This window comes from Suricata suricatta, chromosome 9, assembly GCF_006229205.1.
Source record: "Suricata suricatta isolate VVHF042 chromosome 9, meerkat_22Aug2017_6uvM2_HiC, whole genome shotgun sequence".
In the NCBI taxonomy this organism is placed as follows: domain Eukaryota; kingdom Metazoa; phylum Chordata; class Mammalia; order Carnivora; family Herpestidae; genus Suricata; species Suricata suricatta.
The window spans coordinates 89,963,778-89,988,618 of NC_043708.1; the positions used below are offsets into that span (position 1 = coordinate 89,963,778).

At 40.3% G+C, this 24,841-nt stretch overlaps 1 protein-coding gene across 1 annotated transcript in view; it reads right to left on the bottom strand.

The window, feature by feature from the left end:
- Positions 1–24,841, bottom strand: part of LOC115301193 (aromatase) — a 109,604-nt gene that overhangs the window by 5,307 nt on the left and 79,456 nt on the right. The window contains exons 4-8 of the mRNA XM_029950896.1: positions 14,738–14,892; positions 8,438–8,614; positions 5,450–5,564; positions 891–1,005; positions 292–454 (exon numbers count right to left, since the gene is read on the bottom strand). Of these exons, the coding sequence (XP_029806756.1) occupies positions 292–454; positions 891–1,005; positions 5,450–5,564; positions 8,438–8,614; positions 14,738–14,892 (725 nt within the window). The remainder of the gene's footprint in view (positions 1–291; positions 455–890; positions 1,006–5,449; positions 5,565–8,437; positions 8,615–14,737; positions 14,893–24,841) is intronic.

The window sequence follows — 24,841 nt, forward strand, 5'->3', positions numbered from 1 at the left end:
GAGGAGAGTGGGAAGGGTCAGGGAATGTCACTTTATGTTTTATACATCTCTCTGTTATTTAAATTTTTTTCAATGAGCATGCATTATTTTTATAATGAAAAAAAAAAAAAAACAGAGAAAGAACCAACTTTTCTACCCATCTGGCAAATCAAAGTGTGGCAAAATGGCTACCTTTATTGCTCTCTGGGTGGATTACAATATTTTATTTGAAATCTGACTCTTAGGACATAAAAAACTGACATTCAGAAGGAATTATTTTCTAAGCTCTATTATTATTTGACCAGTTCTTACCAACAACAGTCTGTATTTCCTTCATTATTGCCTCTTCAACCTTAGGGTGCTTTGCAATGAGAAAAAGCATAAAAAACACAGAGACAGACAAGGTATCTGGTGCTGCAATCAGCATTTCCAGTATGCACTGGTTCACATTCTCTTTTGTCAGGTCACCACGGTTCTGAACAATTGGAGGAAGGGAGAAAAATTGGAAAAGTGAATCAAAGCTTCAAAAAATCAGGGAAAGGGAGAGTCAGGATCAAAAAACATCAACAAAGTGAAGTCATAAGTATTATGTCTCTGTAATTGACTATGGACATTTTTCATACAAATCTTCATCCAAAAGCTGAAAATTTTAACCAGCTATCTATATATTTACTGTTTTGGGCTCCTCCATTTTCATATTTTGTATTGTGCAGACATGATAGTTTCAATCTTAAAGGTTAGTCTTACCACAATGTCAAATGAGTGCATTGTTTGGTTTATTACTACAGATTAGAGCAAACACTTAAAAGCAGAAGTATGCAACAATTATATGAGGGAATCTTTACACAGCTTATACACAAACAGTCATACACATATGCTACATGAGAATTATGGTTAGTCCAGATCAGTACCTCAGCAAAAATCAGCTCAGTAGCAAAATCCATACAGTCTCCCAGTTTCTCCGCTGTGGAAATTCTGTGTCTTTTTTCTTCTATCAGAATGTCCAAGGTATCTTTCAAATCCTTGCTAAGAAAAAAAAAAAAGTGAAAATATAATCTATTTGTACTCAGTTAAGACATCTAGAAAAACAGATTCATTTGCCATTTGCTTAAATAAAATTATCTACTTTAATTGAAGACATTAGTGCTCATAAGTAACTGTGTTTAAACTTAATGATTCATAAATATCCTTATATATTCATTATACTTGATGTTAAGGAACCAAATTTAGTTAAGATGTCTAGGTACTGGTAGCAAAACAAAGACTGTAACCTCTAGTTAAATGTTAAACACTGGTACCAAAATGGTCAATCTAATCATGTTGTTTGATTTTTTTATTTGGCCAATACAGTGTTTAAATTGATGGAGGGATGGGGGAGAGGGGAAAGTGGGTGATGGGCATTGAGGAGGGCACTTGTTGGGATGAGCACTGGGTGTTTATGGAAGCCACTTTGACAATAAATTATATTAAAACAAAATAAAAAAAATAAATTGAAAACCCAAACCAAAAACCAGTAAACAACTTTAGTGGAGGCATGCCCTCTCCAGTTCACTACAGGCACCTTCACTTCCTGTTGACTTGTATCCACTGGCCCACTTCTGTTTGCCCAGCCCTGGAAACTACTGAGTTTGAGATTTTCTGTTCTAGCAAGTAAACACAAGTGACCAAGTCTTATTCTTGATATTTCTTCTCATACTTTGCAATTTCTGCCACATAGTAAACATGAAGTAAATACTTATTGACTGACTAGCTGCATGAGTATGTATAATACATGCATTTTGACAGTGTGGTAGAGGGAAAAGGACCTTGGAAAGAGAGGGCCAGCTTCTAGTCTGTATTCTCTTTTTATGGAACCTACTTTACGTCTCTTACATCTCTTATATTTTTCATTAAAAATTTTTTAATGTTTATTTTTGAGACAGAGAGAGACAGAGTATGAGTAGAGGAGAGGCAGAGAGAGAGAGCGAGACACAGAATCTGAAGCAGGCTACAGACTCTAAGCTGTCAGCATAGAGCCCCATGTGGGGCTTGAACCCACAAACTGTGAGATCATGACCCGAGCCTAACTCGATGCCCAACCAACTAAGCCACCCATGTGCTCCTTTTACATCTCTTATAAAGTGAGAGCTCACACTCAGTGAACAATAAGTCCATCTTAAGATCTAAATGCTATTATTCTGGCCTTTGTCTTGAAGTGTATATATCCATGTGTAAGTGTATTGTTCCCCAACCTCAGGGAATGGTATTCTGCATTACATTACAGGTACAATAAATCTTTCTTTCCAATTTTTGTTGACATGGTCACTTGTACACCCTGTTGATGGTGCTGACATAATAGGGTGTATGTTTACTCCAGCTGAGCAGAAAAAAGTAAGGGAAGATTCTTTAAGATCCCTCCCATTTTTTAAGTTTCTTTTGGGCATCTCAAGGAAGGTTTAAACATTTGAAGAGCTATTCTTCAGGCTAGTAGAGTAATTGTGTCATTCTAAATGAGGATGTCATGTATTATATATCTCTAAGTGTGCCTGTGGATACATACATACCTACAGATATACACCAAGGATATATTCACATTCATTTATTGATTCATCTACCAATCCATTTATTCAGCAAATGTTTGTTGAGCAACTCTTACATACTAGAGACAGATATTCACTCAGTTAGTGGGCTGTGAGTGCTCATAGCATTCCTACCTGAGCAATGGCCCCCAAATGTTCTGGGAGCTACTGAAACCCTTAGACTGATTTCATAAAGAATTCCTTGATGGAACTGCATCCACTTCTGAACATCTGCTTCCTCCCTGGGCCAGAATCATGGGCCTGTGAATGCCCTTTGGGATCCTTCTTTTTGTTTTATTTTTTATAATTTTTTTTGTCATATTGGCTTCCATATAGCACCCAGTGCTCCTCTCTACAAGTGCCCCCCTCCATGACCATCACCACCTCCCCCTTCAGTCCTTGGTTCATTTTTAGTATTCAGTAGTCTCTAATGATTTGCATCCCTCTCTTTCCCCAACTCTCTTTCCCCCTTCCCCTCCCTATGGTCCTCTGTTTCTCCTGTTAGACCTATGAGTGCAAACATATGGTATCTGTCCTTTCCTGCCTGACTTATTTCGCTTAGCATGAGACTTCTTATTCAGGTTAAAAGCTGGTCCTACATAAATGTAAACATATGAATTTATATGCCATTAAAAACTGGGAGAATTGTGTTCGGTGACAGTTTCCAGGGAAAAGGTAGGTAATCTATGACTTATAAGCATATATTAAAAGAATACATCTGTGAGTCTGTGGTTTGGCACTCTAAGCATATTTTGTACCAAAACAAGGTGGCTTAGTTATCAGTCCAGGCCACAACACCTATTTAAGATATTCTATGGCTAAAAAGCCTTAAACTTGCCAGAACAAAAAGGAGAAAACAACACTTCTGTAATTGTGCGTCTGCCTTTAGATCTTAATTGGAAATTAAGATAAGCAGAAATATAAAATTGGATAAATAGGGATGGGAGTAGATGTCCCAGAATCCTTTCCATCAGTATATTTCTAAAAAGTATTGGCATGACAGAGAATGACAAATACTACATAATCTAATTTATTTCTTTGGATAATGAGGCAAAGAAGGGAAATGAGATAAAGCATGCTAAAGGAAATAATAAGAGAATAATAGTCACTTATATGTGAAATCTTAAAACAAAACAAAACCCTAGTTCTTAGATATAGAGAAGAAATTGGTGGCTGCCAGAGGTGAGGGGTAAGAGTGGGCAAAATGGATGAAAGGGGTCAAAAGGTACAAACTTCTAGTTATATAATAAATCAGTCATGGAGATGTAATGTACAACATGGTGACTACAGTTAAAAATACTATATTGCATATGTGAAAGTTGCTAAGAGAATAGATCTTAAAAGTTCTCATCACAAGAAAAAAATTTTGTAACTAGATATAATGGTGATCATTTCACAGTATATACAAATATTGAGTCATTATATTGTATACCTGAAAGTAATATAATGTTATATGTCAATTATACCTCAATTTTTTAAAGAAAAGCATTGCCATTATTGTAATGGACATGGATGGGGGAGAAAATTAAAAGGTTTCTCAGGTCTTTACTGCTGCAGGACATGGGAGATATAGATGAATGCACTAACCATTGGTAAATATATAGAGAGAGGACGTTGCTGAGCTAATTTCTGTAGAAACCTGTGAAAAACCATTATACAATTTCATGCAATACATTTCTATGGCTTGCTGGCCAAAACCAAAGTTAAACTAATGACTAAGAAGTATGAAATGAGACTCTTCAGACCATTGCCAAATTTGACCATAGTGAAGAGGCAAATCCATTATCTCATTGATTTTAGTTACAAGAACTCTGCTCAAAACAAAATGAAATGTATAAAGACCCAAGTGTCTAAATCACCCACCTAATCCTCATCAACCACATGGGACTCTACAAAGCAACATCAAGTCAGCTTTCTCCCTGACATTATTATTAAATTTCAAAATACACAAACAGGATAAAGTTGGGGCTTCAAACAAGTTTGGGAACTTTTAGAGATGGAGAATTTACGATGGTCAGGGACATATAGGGGAAGATATGAACAAAAGGAAGGGGAAAACTAACATATGTAGTGCCTTCTCTGTGCTATCCTCCGTGTTAATTGCCCTACTTATAGGATCTCATTAACCTATATCCCTACTCTGGAAGGTAGGTTATATTTTAAATAGCTTCCCAAGGCCATTTAGTTACTAAGTGATAGAGACAGTATATAAACCAGGTGCGTCTGCCTTTAGATCCCATGGGCTTTTCACTGGTGGTTAGAGAGGGCAGTGTTTAGTGACTGGCTACTTACACTCTAAAAATCTATTGATTGGCCAATAGGTCCTTGGGCACTCATCCAGTTTTGGGCTAGACTAGTCTATAACCCAGGCAAAACCATTTAATGACTGTATCAGGATCCCCCAAAGATATAATATATATAACTAAAAAAAGGAAATCACACATTTTATTGAAGTTCTTATAGTGATTGTGAAAAAATTCTTTTGAGACTACCATCAATTTCTACAAGTTGAATTCTGTTAAATTTGTTCAGAAGTAACATGCCTATAAAATGATCTTATCTTTCCTCTTTCCAGATATGCAATGAGAATTTTTACAGAGAATAATGAATGGTAGGTTCAGCCAAACCTTCTCTTCAACTCAAAATACACTGCAGTGTCCTACTTTGAGAGACGGGACTCCCAGACCACCCACTTTGCCCTCTTGCTGAAAAGCTGCCTTGGCCAAAGTCTTCCCTTATTCTTTGGCCACATGCAGCCAAATTGCAAGAGGTGTTTCATCCGCAACTTAACCCACAGCTCCCTTGTGGGCTCTGAAGAGCAGACAGCTAGCTAAAGAGGCCAACCATAGCAAGGATACAACCCCAAATCAATCCAAACTCACTGATAAGTTTTCCAAACTTGTGTTACTTACACAGACTTTTCGTATTTTCTGTATAGCCAAGAAATCTTAAAGAAGATGTCTGGTTTGAGAAGGAGAGCTTGCCACGCGTCAAAATAACCCTGGATTTTAACCACAATGGCACTTTCTGGAAAGAAAAAAAAAAAACAAAAAACAAAAGAGCAGAGTAGTTGAGCAAAAATATGAGCCCAAGAAGGGTATTTTGAGAAGAGAAGATTCCTTATATAGTCTTTTATCAGCCCCAGGGTTCTGAGCTGGGCAAGGTCCCCATTTTCACTGGTGTTTCAGCCATGTGAATGCCAATAGTCAACATTAATTAATCAACATTAGTTTATTCTGCTTGGCATCTAAATTAGCAAAATTAATTAGCAATTAACTAGAGATGTGCCACTTTTCAAGTTTGTGTTAGAGACCTAACTTAGAATGTCACATGCCCTTCTTTGACTGAGTGTCCGACTCCTTCCTGTGTTTTTGGACAATGGGAAATAAGAGGGGCACCAGTAAATATGGCTGTTACTGGCCTCAATTCTGGCACCTAGGAGGGCAAAAAGCCATGCCACTTTCCTGTTTACATTTTGGTCCAGAGCATAGAATTCATCTTAGTATCTCTAATGTCTTGTCCTGAACCTCCTGCATAGTTAGCTCTTAAAAAATTTTTTTTAATGTTTATTTATTTATTTTTGAGAGAGACAGAGTGTGAGAAGGGGAGGGGCAAAGAGAGAGAGGGAGACACAGAATCTGAAGCAGGCTTCAGGCTCTGAGTTGTTAGCCCAGCCTGATACAGGGTTCAAACCCTCCAACCGTGAGATCATGACCTGAGCTGAAGTTGGATGCTCAACCAACTGAGCCGCGTAGATGCCCCCATAGTCAGCTCTTATTGAATGCCCTTTAATTAAATTGACTGCTAAGGGAAAGAAAACCTCTCTCTTTTTTTTTTTTTTTTCAAATTGTACAAAAAAGAAGGGGATAGATACTTATTTTCAACCTAAATACCAGTCAGCATGCAAAGTGTTTTATAAAAGAGACCTCATTTAATCCTTGCAGTCTTGCTGGGGATGGGGGGGAGTGTCATCACTTGTTCGGATGAAGAAACTGCAGTTCATAGAAACTGGGAAGCTTGCCTAAAACCACACAGCCAGTGTGGCAGGCAGGCCCTTAGGCTGGAGCCGAGTTCTATCTGACCTCAGAGCAATGTTCCTCTTTGTTGTACTGGCTCCCTCAGGCAAATTGAGAGTTTTAACAAGGGTGGTGTGTGGCGAAGAGTAAACATAGCTCTGCATGCATTATGCAGGTTCCTAGCATCATAGCCCAGAGCCCTAGGTTAACATATCCCAAGGTTTACAATTCCCTTTACTTCAAGGCCAGCAGGGAACTATGAAGCAGGGACTTATACAAAATATGCACTTCCCTAACCTTAGGAGAGATGCATGTAGGACAGACCAGCTGGAATTAGAGGGGATGGATCAGGCCAGGGGTGTGACTGAAAATACTCAGAGTGAGTGGGGCTCCCATCCAAATGGCAGCCAGATGAGGTATCTATGACTCTTGCAGGGAGTAAGTAAAGAGCAGGGGACACGAGGCAAGCAGAGCTGGAGAAGAGAAAAGGAGGGCTTATAGCCTCTCTGTTGATCCAAATGTGGCAAATTAGGCAGCAAGTGTTACAGCTCAGCTGGTTTGGGCAAGTGTTAAAAGTAGGTCCTGGGGGCGCCTGGGTGGCTGAGTTGGTTGAGCATCCTGACTTTGGCTCAGGTCAAGGTCTCACAGCTCATGAGTTCAAGCCCCGTGTTGGGCTCTGTGCTCATACCTCAGAGCCTGCAGCCTGCTTTGGATTCTATGTCTCCTTCTCTCTCTGCCTCTCCCCTGCCGACACTCTGTCTCTCTCTATCTCAAAAATAAATTAAAAAAAAAACTTTAAAAAATTTTTAAAAAGTAGGCCCTGTTCTCATGCCTGTAATGTTTTTCCCTTATATCTGGATGAGGCTCATGGTCTCACTTTATTTAGGCTTATGGTCAGGTGTCCTCTCTGCACAGGCCTTTCGGGACAACCCTCTCTGTACCCGTTGTGGTACCTCCGCCCTCACTTTCTAGCTCCTTGCTCTACTTTGTTTGCATATTGCCTGATGCATTATTGGATATTTACTTGTTTATTGTTTATATTGCCACTGAAATGTGAGCTCCTTGAAGGTGAGGAGTTTGTTCACTGCTCTATCCCAGAACCTAAAACAGTGCCTGGCAGAAAATAGGCAATGAACAAATATTTTTTGAATGAATGCATGAATCAATAAATATACTAGGAATTCAGGAAAAATTACATTAAGCTGACAACAGCAGAATGGAATTAGCCCAGCTGATTAATGTTTATATTTTGATGGTGATAGAGTTGCATGTATGTGTTTTAATACTTGTCTCTGTAGTATAGTGAAGAGAGTAGCTTTTTGAGTGAGATACCTTGCCACTTGTTATAAATGCTAAATTACAAACTATGTGTAGAGAAACTTTTTATAGTAGATGTTAAATTAATGGTAGCTATTCTCATCATTTGCAGCAGCAGCAGCTCCAGCACCATTATCATCATATAGATAAGAGTCAAAGTTTTCATGCGTAGTAGCTTTGAAAGAGGAGTGTATATGTATTTATGTATATATGTTTATGTGTGTGATGTGCCTAAAAGAATGGTTGGAATTGGTTAAATATGTCAGTTTGATTGGTGGTGGGGTATATTAATGACCAAATTAACTGGTCACACTTGTTAAATTTTGACTATGGATAGAATCATATTTCCCAGAGTAATGAAGAGAGATCAAAAGAGGAGATACCGCCTACTTACAGAAACTTATTATCTTCTAAATGAACATGGCAGACACACTAGGAAAAAAACTCATAAGAATACTTAGAGATGTTTGAACAAGAGCAATGTACAAAACAGCATATGTTTCCTTGAGTCTGTTTCCCCCTTCATCTCCGTGTTCAATAAAAGGCAGAATGTCAATTCTCAAATACCGTCCAGTGGGATCCCCAGGAAGAGCACGTTAGAGGTGTCTAGCATCATGCGCCTCAGGAAGGTCAACACGTCGACGTAACCCAGTTCGTTGGTGACCTCTTCCAACCTGTCCAGATGTGTTATCATGGATTCAACACAAACTGTCACCATGCGCACGAGGCCTGGGCCAGACAGAGCTGAGGAGAACATATCAGAGAGTGAGCCACCAGGAACTCAGAGGGCATACACAATCAGGATATTTTGGCCTTTTATGTTCAGAGTTTAACTGTACATAATTTTTTCAGTTACTAGGTTGAAATTTTCATGTTTTTTTTTTAACACTTTGCTGCAGTCTCCTAATTTTCTACAAGCATGCATCACCTTTATGATTAAAAATGAATGAATGAATGAATGAATGAATGGGGGCACCTGGGTGACTCATTCAGTTAAAAGTCTGACTCTTGATTTTGTCTCAGGTCATGATCTCATGGTTCGTGAGATCCAGCCCCATGTTGGACTCCGTGCTGACAGTACAGGGCCTGCTCGGGATTCTCTCTCTCCTTCTCTCTCTGCCTCTCTGCCACTTGGTTTCTCTCTCTCAAAATAAACAAATAAACATTAAAAAATTTTTTTTAAATCAATGAATGCACAAAAACCTTATTTTAAGCAAAATATTCAAAATTAAACTTTTTTATCTGTGGTTTTCCATATTTATTGTATATATCTCCCTCTAAAGAAGGTTTGGATTTGGCCAGGGTGATATTTATTTTATGTTTCAACAGGTGGTAGGGTACTGTTGTAGAAGTACTTCAATTGGACCTTAACTAGTTGATCTAAAGTGCTTCCTGTTTAATTGTGGTTTATGTGTTCAAAAGTGTTAATTTTGATTTCTCTTCAAATGACTATTGATTCAAATGATTATTTTTATTCAACCAACATTGTGACAGCTAAGCAATTCTTTGTTTGCTTACCAATCTTTCTCCCTGGCTGGGATTTCTTTAAGGGCAGTGACAACCTCCTATTAGCACTGTCCTTAAAGTACGAGGTACATGGTGGCCTTCAAATCATATTTGTCAAATAGAAGAATGAATGAATGAATGAAAGAGTGAGCAAATAAATGAGTGAAGATAGGTGGTAAGAATTGGCTCTGCCCACCAGCTGGTGGGTGGTAGGTGATCTATTCATAGAGTTTAACATTTAAATCCCCCCTTTCTCTCTTTGCTCTAAGTTTCTTCAAGTTTTCTTTACAAGTAGTATCTCCTGTTTATGTCTTTTATTATTCAGACTTGGTATTAAAGTCAGTCCTTGAAATGCAATGAAAAATCCTGGGGAAACTTATAGCCATAATTCTCTCTTAAAAAATAATCAGGGGTGTCTGGAGTGGCTCAGTCAGCTCAGTGTCCTACTCTAGATTTCAACTCAGGTTATGATCCCAGGGTCATGGGATTGAGACCTGCATCAGGCTCTGTGCTGGGCTTGGATCCTGCTTGAGATTCTTCCCCTTCTTCTCCCCCCACCCCCCCTCTGCCCCTCACCCCACTCATACAGTTCCCTTTGTCTCTGAAATAAATTTTTAAAAACATTAAAAAATTAGTTGCACAGCAAAAGCCCCTGAAGGCAGACTTTGCAAATAAGCAAGGAAGCCTGGTGAGCAATTCTAGATTCTTAATATTTCTACTTATACACGAAAAAGAAGGTTGCGCGTTCCCTGGGTGGCCCAGTCAGTTAAGCATCCGACCTCAGCTCAGGTCACGATCTCGAAGTTTTTGAGTTTGCCCCACATCTGGCTCTGTGCTGACAGCTCAGAGCCTGAAGCCTGCTTTGGATTATGTGTCTCCCCCTTTCTCTCCCACTCATGCTCTGTCTGTCTGTCTCTCTCTCTTAAAAACACACATTAGAAAAATTAAAAATAAATAAAAAAGAAGGTTGGGTTGATAGCATACTTTCTGACTGCAGAAAATACTTGGCAGATATGAAAGGCCAGCATGTTGTTCTTTCAGTGATTATTACATTCACAAGTGGGACAAATGATTTCTGAATGACTCAACCCTTTGTATGGAGCTGTTGACTTTGAATATCACTGTTGTTTTCCCCCAGAGAGATATATGATTTGTCTCTGCATCCAAGAGCTTAAAGGCACATTTCAAATGTATAAGCAAAATGTAGTATCATTGTTTATAGTCAGTAGTATGATGTAGACATAATTTTTATTTTTATTTTTTAAGTATTTTTAAATGTTTATTTTAGGAGATAGAGAGTGCAAACAGGAGAGGGGCAGAGAGAAAGGGAGAGAGAAAATCCCAAGCAGGCTCTGTGCTGTCAGTGCAGAGCCCAATGCAGGGCTTGAGCTCACAAGCTGCAAGATCATGACCTGAGCCAAAATCAAGAGTTGGATGCTCAACTGACTGACCCACACAGGTCCCTAAATTTTAAACAAAAGTGAGTAAGAAATCAGCATAGTTCTATCACTATGGACAACTCTCTTGGCAGTTTCAGGAAACACAGGGTATTTCTTGCTCCTCTACCTTCATCTCCCCAGAATGGGCCATTACCTGGGCTGCACTTCACTACTCCATAGATGTGTCCAGGGAGTCATTATTGTTACTCCTTTAGATACCAAAACCTACCCCCAAATTCTCAAAGGAGATTCATCAAGAAATGCTTGGGACTCTGATTATTAAGTTTCAGACACAACAGTGAACTTTTCATCAGTAATTAGATCTCTATTTTTGGCATTTCATCTGGGCAGTTCTGTAATGTTTTTATTAGAAAATTTGATCTTTTATAGATAGGGATTATCTAAAAAATGTCAGAAGAACTGTTTTGATTGAATTCCAAGTGCTATAGATTCTACTCTTTCAACATCTCTTACACTGATGACTTCCTTCCGCCCACCCTATATCACTGCAGTAGTACTTCTCTCACTGTTCACAACCATGCCTCCTGTCAATTAATCATTCATTTAGCTACCAGAGGAATTTTTCTAAAACACAATTATGTTCATGTCATTCTGCTTAAAATCTTGAATGATTTACTACAGCTTTTGAGATAAGCTCAGTTCAGTGCCTTGCGCTGGGCCTCATGCCTACATGCATCCATACCAGCCACAAGGGCCTGCTTACAGTTCCCTGGACATACAGTGCTGATCTCCCCTTCCCTGTTTTGAAGTATCCTATTCTTTCCTTCTGTGGAATGCATTGTCAAACTTTCTTAATTTAGGTTCTTTTTTTATCTTCTTTCAAAACTTATCATAAGTATCTACTCCTAAAAACGCCACCCATGACCCCTCAGTGTACTGATGGGCCATCTTTTCTGTGCTCTGTAGCACTGTGCACTGAACTCTAGCATGAGACATCACCTAGGATGATATTTGGTGATATATTGATCTACTACTCTGCTTCTCCCTCATTATAAATTCCTTGAGGGCAGAAACATGTCTTGAGTAACATTGTATTCTGGGCACCTAGAATACAGTATTAGAATACAGTAGTTTGTTAAACAAATGGATGAGTTTAGAAAATTCTATTAATTTAAAATTTTTTTTTAATTTTCTTAATTTTTTGCATGGCAAGGTAAACCATGTTGATATGTGAGAGTTAATTGCTCCTAAACACTAGTTCACATATTCCTAATGTACCTTGGCCAAACAGCAAAGTAAAATAAAACTTACATTTCACATCTTGTCATTTCCAACAACATGGATGGACCTAGAGGGTATTATGCTAAATGGGATAAGTATGACAGAAAAGACAAATACCACATAATTTCACTTTATATAGAATATAAAGAACAAAACAAATGAACAGACAAAAAGAAATGGGCCTAAATACAGAGAACAAACTGGTAGTTGCTAGAAGGGAGGGGGGTGGGGATGGGTGAAATAGATGAAGGGGATGAAGAGGCACAGACTTCCAGTTATAAAATAAGTAAGTCATGGGAATATAATGTGCAGCATAGGGAACATAGTCAATAATATCATCACATCTTTGTATTGTGACTACACTTATAGTGGGAGGATTTCATAACATAATTGTTGAGTTACTAAGTCATACACCTAAAACTAGTATAATATTGTATGTCAACTATACTTCAACAAAACAAACCAAAAAACCCCACATTTCTATAGGGTCTTACAGCATTATATCACTTATTCTTCACAATAACCCTAGAATTAATGTTCTGTGATATGTATCACCTTTTCTGGAGAAAGAAACTGAAACTCAGAGAGGCTGAGTGAATTGTCCAAGGTCACATAGCTAGTACAGTGGCAGAGCTAGGACTTGCACCCACAATTTATAATCCTGAGTCCTATACTCTTTCCATTAATCCAATCTGCAGTTTTATAAGGCTTCAGAGGACTGATCTACCACAACATGAGTGATAGGCAGAATAATAGCCCCCTAAAGCTTTCCAGGCGCTAATCCCTGGAATCTATTAATATGTCATCTTGCATGAAAAAAAGGACTTGGGCCATATGATTTGAGTTAAGGACCTTGAGATGGGGAGGTTACTGTGGATTATCTGGGTGGGCCCAACCTAATTACATGGGTTCTTAAAAGCAAATAACCTTTCCTAGCAGCCTTCAGAGTCAAAAAGTGATGTGATAACAGAAGGATGGTCTGAGAGACGTGATATCAAAAGGATTCAACCCAGTATTGCTGGCTTTGAAGACAGGGGAAGGGGCCACAGGCCAAGGGAGGCAGGGAGCCTCTAAAGCTGGAAAAGACAAAGAAACAAGTTCTCCTCTGGAGCCTCTGTAAACACAGCCCAGCCAACACCTTGATTTTAGTCCATTGAGATCCATGTCAAACTTCTGAGCTATAGAACTATAAGATAACTGATGTGTTGTTTTAGGCCCCTAAGTTCGTGGCACTATGTTACAGCAGCAATAGGAGACAAATACAGTGGAGTCCACAATAGAGTTGTACCAGTGATGGGCAGCTCTGCAGAGGGAATCAGTGTTCAGCTGGGACAGGATAGCTTCTCCCTATCTCAGCAGCACATGGGAGGCGCCCAGGTTCACTACAGAGGCTGGCTAGAGGGAAGAATATTGATGGTGCATTGTGAGACCTAAAATCTGTCTAGCCCTAGATCTTATCACTGAAAATGGTTCCAGAACATGATTATCTTCAGTGATGTTAATGTCAAAGACTGGTCATTATGTTCCCCAACTGCCTCATGTCTAGCAAGATATAGTAAAGGGGAAAATCACTAGATAAGGAGCTTTGGGAAGGAGTCTCTTCTCATGTATTACTTGCTGTCTTGCCTGAGCAAAAATCACAACCTCTCTAGGACTGTATTTTCTCAACTATAAAATTCAGAGGCTGGATGAGATGAGTCCTTCCTAGTTCTAAAACTTTTTAAGTTTTATTCACAAACTGTGTTCTGTTAAAACATCTGGAATGTTAGTCACTGATTCAACAAGCACATTGTTTGGCTATGTTTAAATCAAACATGTGACTGACATATTACATTCTTACTTTTTTTTTTAGGTAGACTCATTCCCAGTGTGGAGCCCAATGTGGGGCTTGAACTCACAACCCTGAGATCAAGGCTCCAGACACTTAACTGACTGAGCCACCTAGGTGCCTTCATACTAAATTCTTTTTTTTAAGTTTATTTCTGAGAGAGAGCATGTGTGCATGCATATGTGTGCATGCGTGTGTGTGAGTGCATGCCCTTGAGTGCTCAGTGTGTGGCAAAGGGATGGTGGAGAGGCACAGAGAAAGAGAGAGAGAGAGAGAGAGAGAGAGAGAGAGAGAGAGAGAGAGAGTGAGCGCGAGCGAGAGGGAGGGAGGGAGGGAGAGAGAGAGAGAATCCCAAGCAGGCTTCTTCCTGTCAGTGTGGAGCCTGATGGGAGGCTCAGCCCCACGAACTGTGAGATCATGACCTAAGCCCAAATCAAGAGTTGGAAATCTGACCAACTGAGCCACCCAGGCACCGCCTTCCATGCCAAATTCTTAATTGAAATGATCCTAAGTATAGAGTTCCATCTCTTCTTCACATCCATGAAATTGTTTTGTGCATCAAAAGAAAGAACAGAATTTGTGGTGGTTAAAAATGCAGGCTCTGGGGTTGTCTCCTGGGCCACTGTTTACTAATATGGGGTTACTTCACTTTTTAAACTTCAGCTTTCTCATTTGTAAAATGTAGGTGATAAGAGTATGTACCACATGGGGTTGCTGTGGGATTAAAATATCAAGTGCTTAGAATGGTTCTTACCATCTCTTATTATTTCAAAATAAGTAGCAAAATTTAAATTCCAAAATAGAGGGCATGTTTATAGATGAAAGAGCAGAATGTAGCCAGCACCTGATTACCTCTCATAAAGAAAGGTCGAACAACTTTCCAGAGGGTTGGATTATTGTTGAATATGATGCCATTTTCATGCATGCCGATGCACTGCAACCCAAGTTTGCTGCCGAATCGGGAGACGTAGTGATTGTGTTTCATTACGTGGAACGTACTTGAGGACCTGCAGAGACAGCAAACATTGGTGTGAATTTGTAAGCATTAAGAAGACTCACGGTGATGATTTTAATACCAAGTGGCGCTCTTAACAAATGCATGTTGATCTAAATGCAATGCATTCTAGTATTTGTATTGAATAAGCACTTCTGTTAGCAGAAGAACATCCTCTCCAGTTGAAATACTTCTACCTCCTGACTCCCTGCTTGAGCACCATGAAAAACAGAACACACACACATGCAACACACACATACACCATTCCTTATTTCTCTTTTTTCTAACTTCAGGTAACCACAATACTTCCCACACTGGTGTCAGAGCTGGAAGGCTTTGAGAGGCTGAGCTCTCCACTCCACCAGAGGGTCCTGAGAGCTTCCAGCCCCACTCCAGACACCACCCTCTGCAGGAGTGAGTCTCAGAATCCAGAGTTCCTGGAATTGCTGACATCATCTTCAGTTTGGAACCTGCAGTGTGGCCTCGTACCATCTATCCCCAGACTCTCTAATCAGGCCTGGCCCTTTCAGTGTGTATCATTCCGGGCTCGAAGGACATCTCCTGGGCATGCCAGGCTCTGGGCTTAGCTGACTGGGCTGGGTCTGGATGGCTGTCTGTGGTGATGACAGCAGCTATCTTGGGGCTCTGCATTCCATCCTGACTCATCAAGGTCCCCAGGGTCACAGAGTTCTCTCAGGATATAGGACATAGTGAGCCTTGAGATAGCAGCGCTGGAGCCTTGCTGACAGGCTTCCTTGAACTTCTCAGTTCACCCTCACTGTTTTGTCCCCCTCCCCCGCACCATGCCCAGCTTTTAAGGCCTGGGAGGAACTATGAAGGAGGAAACAGCTCCTTCTGTCTCTCCCCTATCCACCCATTTCTTCCTCTAGGAGCTGTTTCTTGTCCCCCCTCCCATCCCAGGGGGCAATTTGGGCATGATGAGGCACCTAGAGTTATGAAATGTTAGAAAATTCTAGCTGAAGAAGTTCTAGAAGCCTTCACACATGAGGAGAATATTATCTTCTTAGGACAGCAGTACAGAATTCCGTAGGGAGAGACCAACTCACTTTGTTGAGAAGATGTTTTGTTAAGACTGCTTAGAAGTTAGCCTGTGACATTGGGAGGATAAATGGATAAGTTAAGTAATTTAATAATCAACAGGATAAAGGACAAAAGGATAATTGTGCTCTTCAGGACAAATGGTAGGTGGGTTTACTGGAGGGTCAACTTGCAGCTAGCAGTATGAGGAAGGATGGGGAAGAGAGCAGCGACGAATGCTACAGAGTGAAGATTTGGGGAGGAGAGGACTCCTGGCTCAGTGCTCAGCAAAAGAAGTCTGCTAGGAATTTATGAAGCTGAGAATTGTGAGGTGGATGGAGTAAATTCATTTTTCATTGCCAAGAGAGAAATTAAGAAACGCTATAGGTCACTGCATTCTGTATGGCAAGGGGCTTTGGCTGGAAAATAGGTTCACACAGGGCCGAGAGGGAAGCAGACTAGCTGGACAAGGGCTGAGTGACGGCTGAAGGCACGGACCACATAGGTCAGGAAACTGGAACTCCAAGATGACATGTGCTAATAAGCTGGGTTGCTAACCCTTCCTATGCTCAGCAAGAGGGATATTGCATGAAGAAGGCAGGATAGTGTTTATTGGAGGACAGAGAAGATAATAAGCAGGACATGTGGTGCTTGTATGTGTATTATTTTCACAAATGCCAATGTCACGTTGTAGGCATAGGCCAGACACAAATGTCAATTGGAAAAATCAAATGAGATTACTAAAGGATACGGAAGAAAGTCAGTAGAGTGAGGATAAGAGGCAGACAAAACATTGCAGAAGGTGGGGGTGCAGGCAGTTAGACCCCCAACATCCTCACCAACAGGAGTACATGGTTATGGTTGAGTGAGTGAGGAAAGAGAGGTCACATGTCAGCCACCCCTGTCCAAGGCTCAGCCTTTCCATATGTAAGGCTGGAGCATGCCGCCTCTGAAGCATGGGGCCTTCAGACATCCCTGCGCTGCTGAATGGACAAAAAGAACACGGAGTACACAGAGGACCACAGAGTTTGTGCTCAGCCACAAACAAAGTCTCATTTATCGTCCTCTGCCTCCCTATGCTAACAAAGCATGTTCCAAGTACATACATTACCCAGACTCCTCTGAAGGGGCATAACAGGCTCTTCAGATTATAAGGCCTTATGCCAGAGTATTTATATGTAGATGACATGGCCAAATACAAATTCTCCTTGGTAAATTGTAAGCAAAGCAGATTTACTTCTCTCCATACATATTTTCAGCAACTTCAAAAAAGTTTCCACTCAAGTATACTCAAATTGATAGCCATTTTTCTTGGAGATAGGGAGAAAAAGGGAGGAGGATTTGGTAATTAAAAAGAGGGGCTGAGTGGTTAGCAGAGAAGGAGTAGATTTTCTGTGGTGCAACTACGGGAGGCGTGAAGAAAGCCAAGGCAGAGTGTACTTCATTAGTCTAACTTTCAGCCATGTTTACTGTGCCAGAGCCAGGCTGTGTATAAATGTGGCCTACCTGTGTATGCTGTGCTGGCGATCATGGGCAGAGCTCAAGTGACATAATCCTTGACTTTGGGGCTTGGGAATTAAACTGCTCAGGTCAGCTGGGTAAGTTAAAATAGATCCCCCCGAGTTTTTTTTTCACCTAAGGATTATAAGCTACCTCATGTCTCTGAGACCAGAGAGGATTTTAGAGGCAGTGATCGTAAAATTAGGATTAAACATGTAAGCAGAGGAATTGCAAGGTAATATGCACCTTATTGCAAGAAAGCAAAATATATTTATAAACATCTGTCTGATACTGCCAAGGAGGGAGAACCTGGGCATTTTCTGATGTAGGAGAAAAAGAAAGAAAAAAGAAAAAGCAACAGCACAGTGCCCAATTGTGCAAATTTAAGATATGTAAAATATCATCAGTGTTTTAGACACTGTTGTTATTATTTTTGGTGGATTTAATGTTTATACAAGTTTTCATGTATTCATTGCAACTTTGGTTCTTCCTCCCCACTTCTCCACCGAAATTTTGTTACTCAGCTACAACTTCTGCAGGGTTTCTGAGCACATAACCCTCAAAGATGGGGAGTGGTGATTACAGTATATGCACTGGGCTGGAGAGGCCATCTTACCACTTGCTGCTGCTTCTTAAAGTTGATACTTGGCTCCTAAAAGGATGACTGTGCCTTAATGAGATTGTTCTGTTAATGCCTGTGAAAACATATTCCCAAGAAGACATTGGGCCAAAGGAGCTGTGCTTTGGCTGAGTAGCAGGCTAAGCATTAGCCAAACCCTCACATTTGTGATGATTCTATAGTCCTATTTAAATTTTAAAAGAAAGATCCTTAAATGATGGCGTTGTCAGGAAACGAAAGCATAATTATTATATTAATAAATTATTTACTAGATGGTTTCTTTCAGGGGAAAAAATCTAATTTTCAAATCAAAACACTCTCTATTAAGTCAAATAGTCTCTTGATTTGATTCCAAATAATATTCATCAAATAATATTCATCCAAGTTTTGGACAAGTATTTCTCTTCCTAGCAACAAAAATAAAAACAAAAATCCAGATGCTTCTGTTTGAATTCCAGGGAATTTATTTGAGTGACAAATGACTAAAATTTTGTCCTGTGTAGAGACGTCATGCTTTGAGAGGACTGAAAAGATTATTGATAGATTTTAGGACTTTAGCTTCTCTCAGCTTCTCTTCCCTTACCCTGCTTTATTCTATAGTTACAGAAGAAAGTAATTAATTTGTATATTCTTTATTCACAAATTCGTACCTAAGAATTTTAAGTGCCCAGAGGTAAAGCAGAGCACTATTTTTTCTGCTCTGACCCCTAGAGCTTTTATACAGTGCATTAACCACATGAGTGTGTCCACTTATTTTCAGGAACTACTAATCGATTTTTTAAAAATAACAAGAAACCCCAAACTTAAACCCAACTAAATGTGTATTAGTTAATAAAGAGCTAACTTTTAAAACAAATGTGTTCTTTAGGGGGCGCCAACATCTCAGTTATTTCGAGTCAGAGGCTCCGACTTGGCAAGGGACAAAGCTGTCAAGACAGAAGTGATCCACATTGAGAGCGAAGAGTGACCAGATGACGGTGAGCAATTTAAAACAAGACCTTTTTTCCAAAGTAGGTTTGCTTTATATAACCAGAGTAGATCAGGAAAGTGAAGAAAGTTCGGTGAAGAACTAGGGACTCCAGCCCAGAGCACACAGGTGGCCCTCGAAAACAGTAGGGACTGTGCTCCAGCCTTGTGGGCCAGCCTGTAACACCAGTTGAGGAAGATTTTATACTGGGGGAGAAAAGATTTCTTATCACTGAAGAGAGACCAGGAGAGTCCCCAGGCTCAGAAGGGACAGTGGGTAGTATAAATTGCATGGTTACTGGGGTCATTATTTCCTTCCTTCTTCCCTCCCCCTCTCTCTTCTCTTCTCTTCTCTTCTCTCTCTCTCTCTCTCTCTCTCTCTCTCTCTTCCTTTTTCTTTCCTTTTCTTTCTTTCCCTTCTTTTCTTTCTCTTTTTCCTTCTTTTCTTTCTTTTCTCTCTCTCTTCTGCCCCCCCCTTGCTTCCTTCTTTCTTTCCTTCCTTCCTTATTTGAGTATAGTTGACACACAGTGTTAAATTAGTTTTTAGGTGTATAACACAGTAATTCAACTCGTTTATACATTATGCTGTGTTTGCCATATGTGTAGCTACCATCTGTCACCAGTGTTATACCAGTGACTGTATTTCCTATACTTTACCTTTCATCCTTGTGATTTATTCATTCCATAATTGGAAGCCTGTTTCTCCTATTCCCCTTCATTATTCTTCTTTAAACATGACTGAAGACAAAAGGCATCACCAAAAATGTGAAACCTATTGTCTATTCAAAATGAAAAGTAGCCAGGAAGGTAGTGAGGAGGAAGCCACCCTTCAGTTCTGAATTTAAAGGACTCACATAGGAGAGCCTGGCTGGCTCAGACAGTGGAGAATGTGACTCTTGATCTTGGGGTTGTGAGTTCAAACCCCACGTTGAGTGTAGAGATTACTTAAAAATAAAATCTTCAAAAAAAAAAAAAGGACTCACACCTCACAAATCTGCGGCCATATTCAAGAGTGATGAGTACTAGAAATATGGAGGAGAAAATTAATGGAATAATTGGTACCAAACATTTAAAAACACTTGCCTGTGTAGACCTGTTTTGTGCCTGAGGCTTAGTCTTTGTTGGTCCCATTGCCTTTTCCCTGTCCTTTGCCCCTCTTATATCTTCACATACCTAGCTAAATACTGGAATCACTGCAAGAGGAAGACAATCTTTGTAACAGAGAGATCTGACTTTAACTACCCTACCCAAGTGATCACATTTAGCATCCCTAATAGTGGGACAACTTTTCCTTGTCTCCTGATGCAATGCAATATGAGGTGCCTAGCACTACCAAGGAAATATTATTATAAATATGTTCAACCTGAATAAAACTGAGACATAATTTTCAGTTTATGGGCACGTGGGTGGCTCAGTTGGTTGAGTGTCCAATTCTTGATTTCGGCTCATGTCATGATCCCAGGGTTGTGGGATTGAGTACCGCTTAAGGCTCCAAGCTGGGTGTGGAGCTTGCTTGGGATGCTCGCTCTCTCTCTCTCTCTCTCTCTCTCTCTCTCTCACACACTCATGCTCTATCTCTCTAAAAATAAAAGACATAATTTTCAGTTTATAAGAAATGCAGGGAATAGAGGACTATGTTATGTGACACCATAATGTAAAGAGAGAAATTCAGAAATGTGAAACACATCATATAAGACAGTTGGTCTGGTCTCTTCAAAAGGTCAGTGTCATGGGGCACAAGAAATGGGAAGATTGCTTTTTCAGCTTCCCTATTCATTTGGACATTCTCTTAATAGAAAGTTAGAAAAAAAACATTTTATTGTCAATCATTAAAATTACTCTCTTCCATGCATCCTCAACTCCCTTGACCCTCTCCAGGTAAAATCTTACCCCTGGCTAAATCCAACTTTAGCTGAATCTGTGCTTGCTCCTGGCTGCTGACTGTGGCTGGGGAAAAAAAACAAACATGCACATGTTCATGTACACACACACACACACACACATTGACAGTTCCCAGTTAAATTCAAGTAGGCCCTTATTGCAACACGCAGTTCTACTACATTTCCCTATTCCATTCATGCTTACTGTTCTAGATGACTAGTATATCCTGCCTTCTCTCTCTTCAAATATTCTACTTCCTCAGTCTTAGGTAAAGACTTTATTTATTTATTTATTTATTTATTTATTTATTTATTTATTTTACTGGGGGAAAAGAAGCAAGAATCTCTGCAAGCTCCAACTATTAGGATCTGTGTTTATATATTCCAACTTCCCATACTTACTGTGGATGAACTTTCATGACCCTATTTAACGCCAACTCCACCTGTCACCTGTACCCCCTTTCACATCTCACCTAGCACACTCCTTTCTCTTCCATCAATGGTTTTGTTCTGTAATCCATCATTGCCATCACAACATACATGTTGTGATTTCTCCTATCTTAACAAAAACTCCTTGGACCATATATCGCTTTATATTTCTTTGTTCCATTTCCCTGCTGACTTTATGGCAGACTCCTTGAAAGAATTGTCTTCCTCCTGTAGCCTCTAATTCACTCTCCTCATTCTATACTATGGTCAGACTTTTGCCCTTAACACTCCATTGAAATTGCTCCCTTCAAGGTCACCCATTTGCTAAATGCAGTACTCAAATTTTCTTCCATTAACCTAGCACTATCTGGCATGCTTGACAATTCCATCCTCCCCAATATGTCCTTGTCATTTGGCTTTCAGACCACCATACTCTCCTGGTTGTCCCTCCTCTGGATGTCCTTCTTAGCCTCCTCTTCTAGTTTCTAACTGTGGTGGAGGGCCGAAAGTCTCAGACCTTCTTTCACATCACCCCATTCAGCTGTCCACTGGGCATATCAAGTCAAAATATCCCAAATGGAATCCTGATTTCTCCCCATCCCAAATTTACTCCACCGACCTGAGATAATGATACCCTCATTCTCCTAGGTATTCAAGGCCAAAAACTATGCTGCCACCTTAATTTCCACACTCAACATCAATCTCTTAGCAACTTACTGGCTTTGCCTTCAAAATATACCTAGAATTTTACTTATCACCTCTACTGCTCTTACATGGACTAGCCACCATCATCTCTTGCCTAATTGTTCTCTGTTTATTCATCCTTGTTCCTTTAGCACGTAGTCTCAAAGAATGTGGTTAGAATGTGGGTTAAGAAGTCAGGAATGAGCTGAAACATGAATGAGTCAGATACGTTGCTTTCATGTTCAAACTCTTCGAAGGCTTCCCATCTCATTGCAGGGTAAAGTTCAGAGTTGTTACAGTGGTCAGCAAGGCCCAATATGACTGAGTATCCTAAGAGCTTTCTAGTGTCATCTCCACTATTCTTCCACTAGCCACACGGGTATCCTTGTTGTTCCTTGAACATTTCAGTTCCTTCGCACTTGCTGTTCCTTCTGTCTGGAATGGTTTTCCTCTATATCTCTACATGACTCTCTCCCTCACTTTCTTTAGGTCTTTATTCATGTGCTATCTTTTGAATTAGGCCTTCCTCCACCACCTATTTATAATTGCACTTCCATCCTTGCAAATGACCCTCCCCTAATTTAGTTTACTATATAACACATATCTACCTGATGATAGTGTGAGCAACTGTCTTGGTTTGCTTGGGACTGTCCAGTTTTAACAGTAAAAGTCCCACATCCTAGGAAGCCCCATAGTTCCAGGCATACCAAGACAGTTGATCACCTACTGATATACTCATTTATTGCTGGTATATTAACAATACAACAATATATTTTTTCATGAGGGTAGGAATTTTTGGCTGATTTTCTCATGACACCCAGTGTACATAGTTAAGTTCTCAGTAAATAATTAATGAATGAACGGAGGGCCAATAATGATTATAAGTTAGGATCATCCAGTGCTTAGTATATAGTAAATTCTCAATAAATTCATGTTAAAAGAATAAATGAATGAATTCCCTATAAATTTACATATGATTGAAACACATATAAGAACACAACCCTACTTAGTATTACTATATGACCCTAATTAGCATGTTAATGGCTAAATCCCCTCTATTAATGTCACCCACATTCTTTTTTTTTTTTTTTTTTTTTTTTTGGTATTCATTACAAAAACTAATACACACAACAGAGAGCATCATGCACAGCATCTGTAGACCCTCATGAATTGAGAGCGTACCTGCCAGGGGAATTGTGTGTGCTTTCTCTACCGATGACCAGATAAACCTTCCCCCAGAGCTCAGAGTTGCTCAGGCAACATCCTGGCAGCACTCAGGCCTGACTCCCCCCCATGAAGTTCTGCAGCCCCCACCACTTCAGGACTATGCTAGTAGGAAGAGTTGGGCCATCATCTCTAGTCGGCTGTAATGACTATAGATCTCAAACTTTTCAAAAGAAAAAAACCTGGCAAACTATTCAAATAAAAATAAAAAGCTTTCTGAGGTCCAGTGGGGTATTTTCAAGAGGCACGGGTAGTTCTGGAAGGGACCTGAAGAGCAGGCGAGGGAAGAAGATAGGGACAAACATGTCCTATTCCTGCAGGGAGCTCAGCCCTTAACAACAAAATTGAGCGCTCGAGGCAATTAAGGAGAACACAAAGACTCCAACCAGTGAAAAGCCTGTGAGGACAGGACAAGGAGAGAACTGGGAGAGCCGAGGGAGGGGCCGGGTGGCCTGTGTGCACATCTAGAGTATGAATCATCACCCGAGTTGGTCAGGGTCGCTCAAGTCACTTTCTTCATGAAGACAGCAGACTGGTCAGATGCCACCCTGCACTGTAGCAAGAATCCTACTTCAGGAATGGCATTGGGCTTCCAGGACTGTATCTGGTGAGCCAAGTATGTAGTATTTAAGAGCCATTTCTGTTTTGGTCCTCTGGTCCCTTGTCACATTCTTCACTCCGGTTTTTATCTGACACTAGCTCAGCACCTGAGCCAGACTGAAGAGTAAGATGGTAAGATGAAGGCACTTTGGCCCTGCTTAGCGGCTCCCTTAACTCCAAGGAAAGACACCCCCCCCCCCACACTGTGCTAGAGACAGTTTATCTGCTCTCCTGTCTCAGACTCTGTAGCACATTGGAATCACTTGGGGAGCTCTGCACACTACTGATGCCTGGGTCCCATCTGCAGAGGTTCTGAAAGCTGGGGTGTGGCCTGGGCCTTGGGGTTTTTTATAAGCTCCCTGTGTAGAGCCACTGCTCTAGATTCTGAGCTCTAGACAGATATTCTTTTGGATAAATATCCTGTAGGTCCCTTCATCTGTCTGCCAAGTAGGGACTGGAAGGCAACTGACTGTACTGGGGAATGAAAGAGCAGGGCCAAATGGGCCAGTGCCCTGAGCCCCAAAGCCCATAGGTCATCAGTCTCAGGACATGTTGAGACTGTAGTGAGTTGCCAAAGTGAGTAAAGTATTGGATTTTTAAAATGAGAATGTATCAGGGTACCTGGGTGGCGGTTCATGGGTTTGAGCCCTGAATTGGGCTCTGTGCTAATAGCTTGGAGCCTGGAGCCTGCCTCAGATTCTGTGCCTCTCTCTCTCTCTGCTCATGCTCTGTCTCTCTCCCCTTCTCTCAAAAATAAATAAACATTAAATTTTTTTATGAGAATGTATCAAATTCACCTAAATTTGGCTGACCAGAGCTCAGTATTCCAAGAGAAGTAAGATCTAAGGATAATTATTGGTCCCCAACTCCCTTCTTTCAGTTATTTGGTTCAAAGAATTGGGCTCAAAGATTACCATGTTACGCATGAAATGATGTCTATATTCTTGGCTTGAAAAAAATCAATGTGGTTTCCAGAAATGCTTTACTTACTTTTGGGTAACAGTCTCTGTATCTGGACAAAA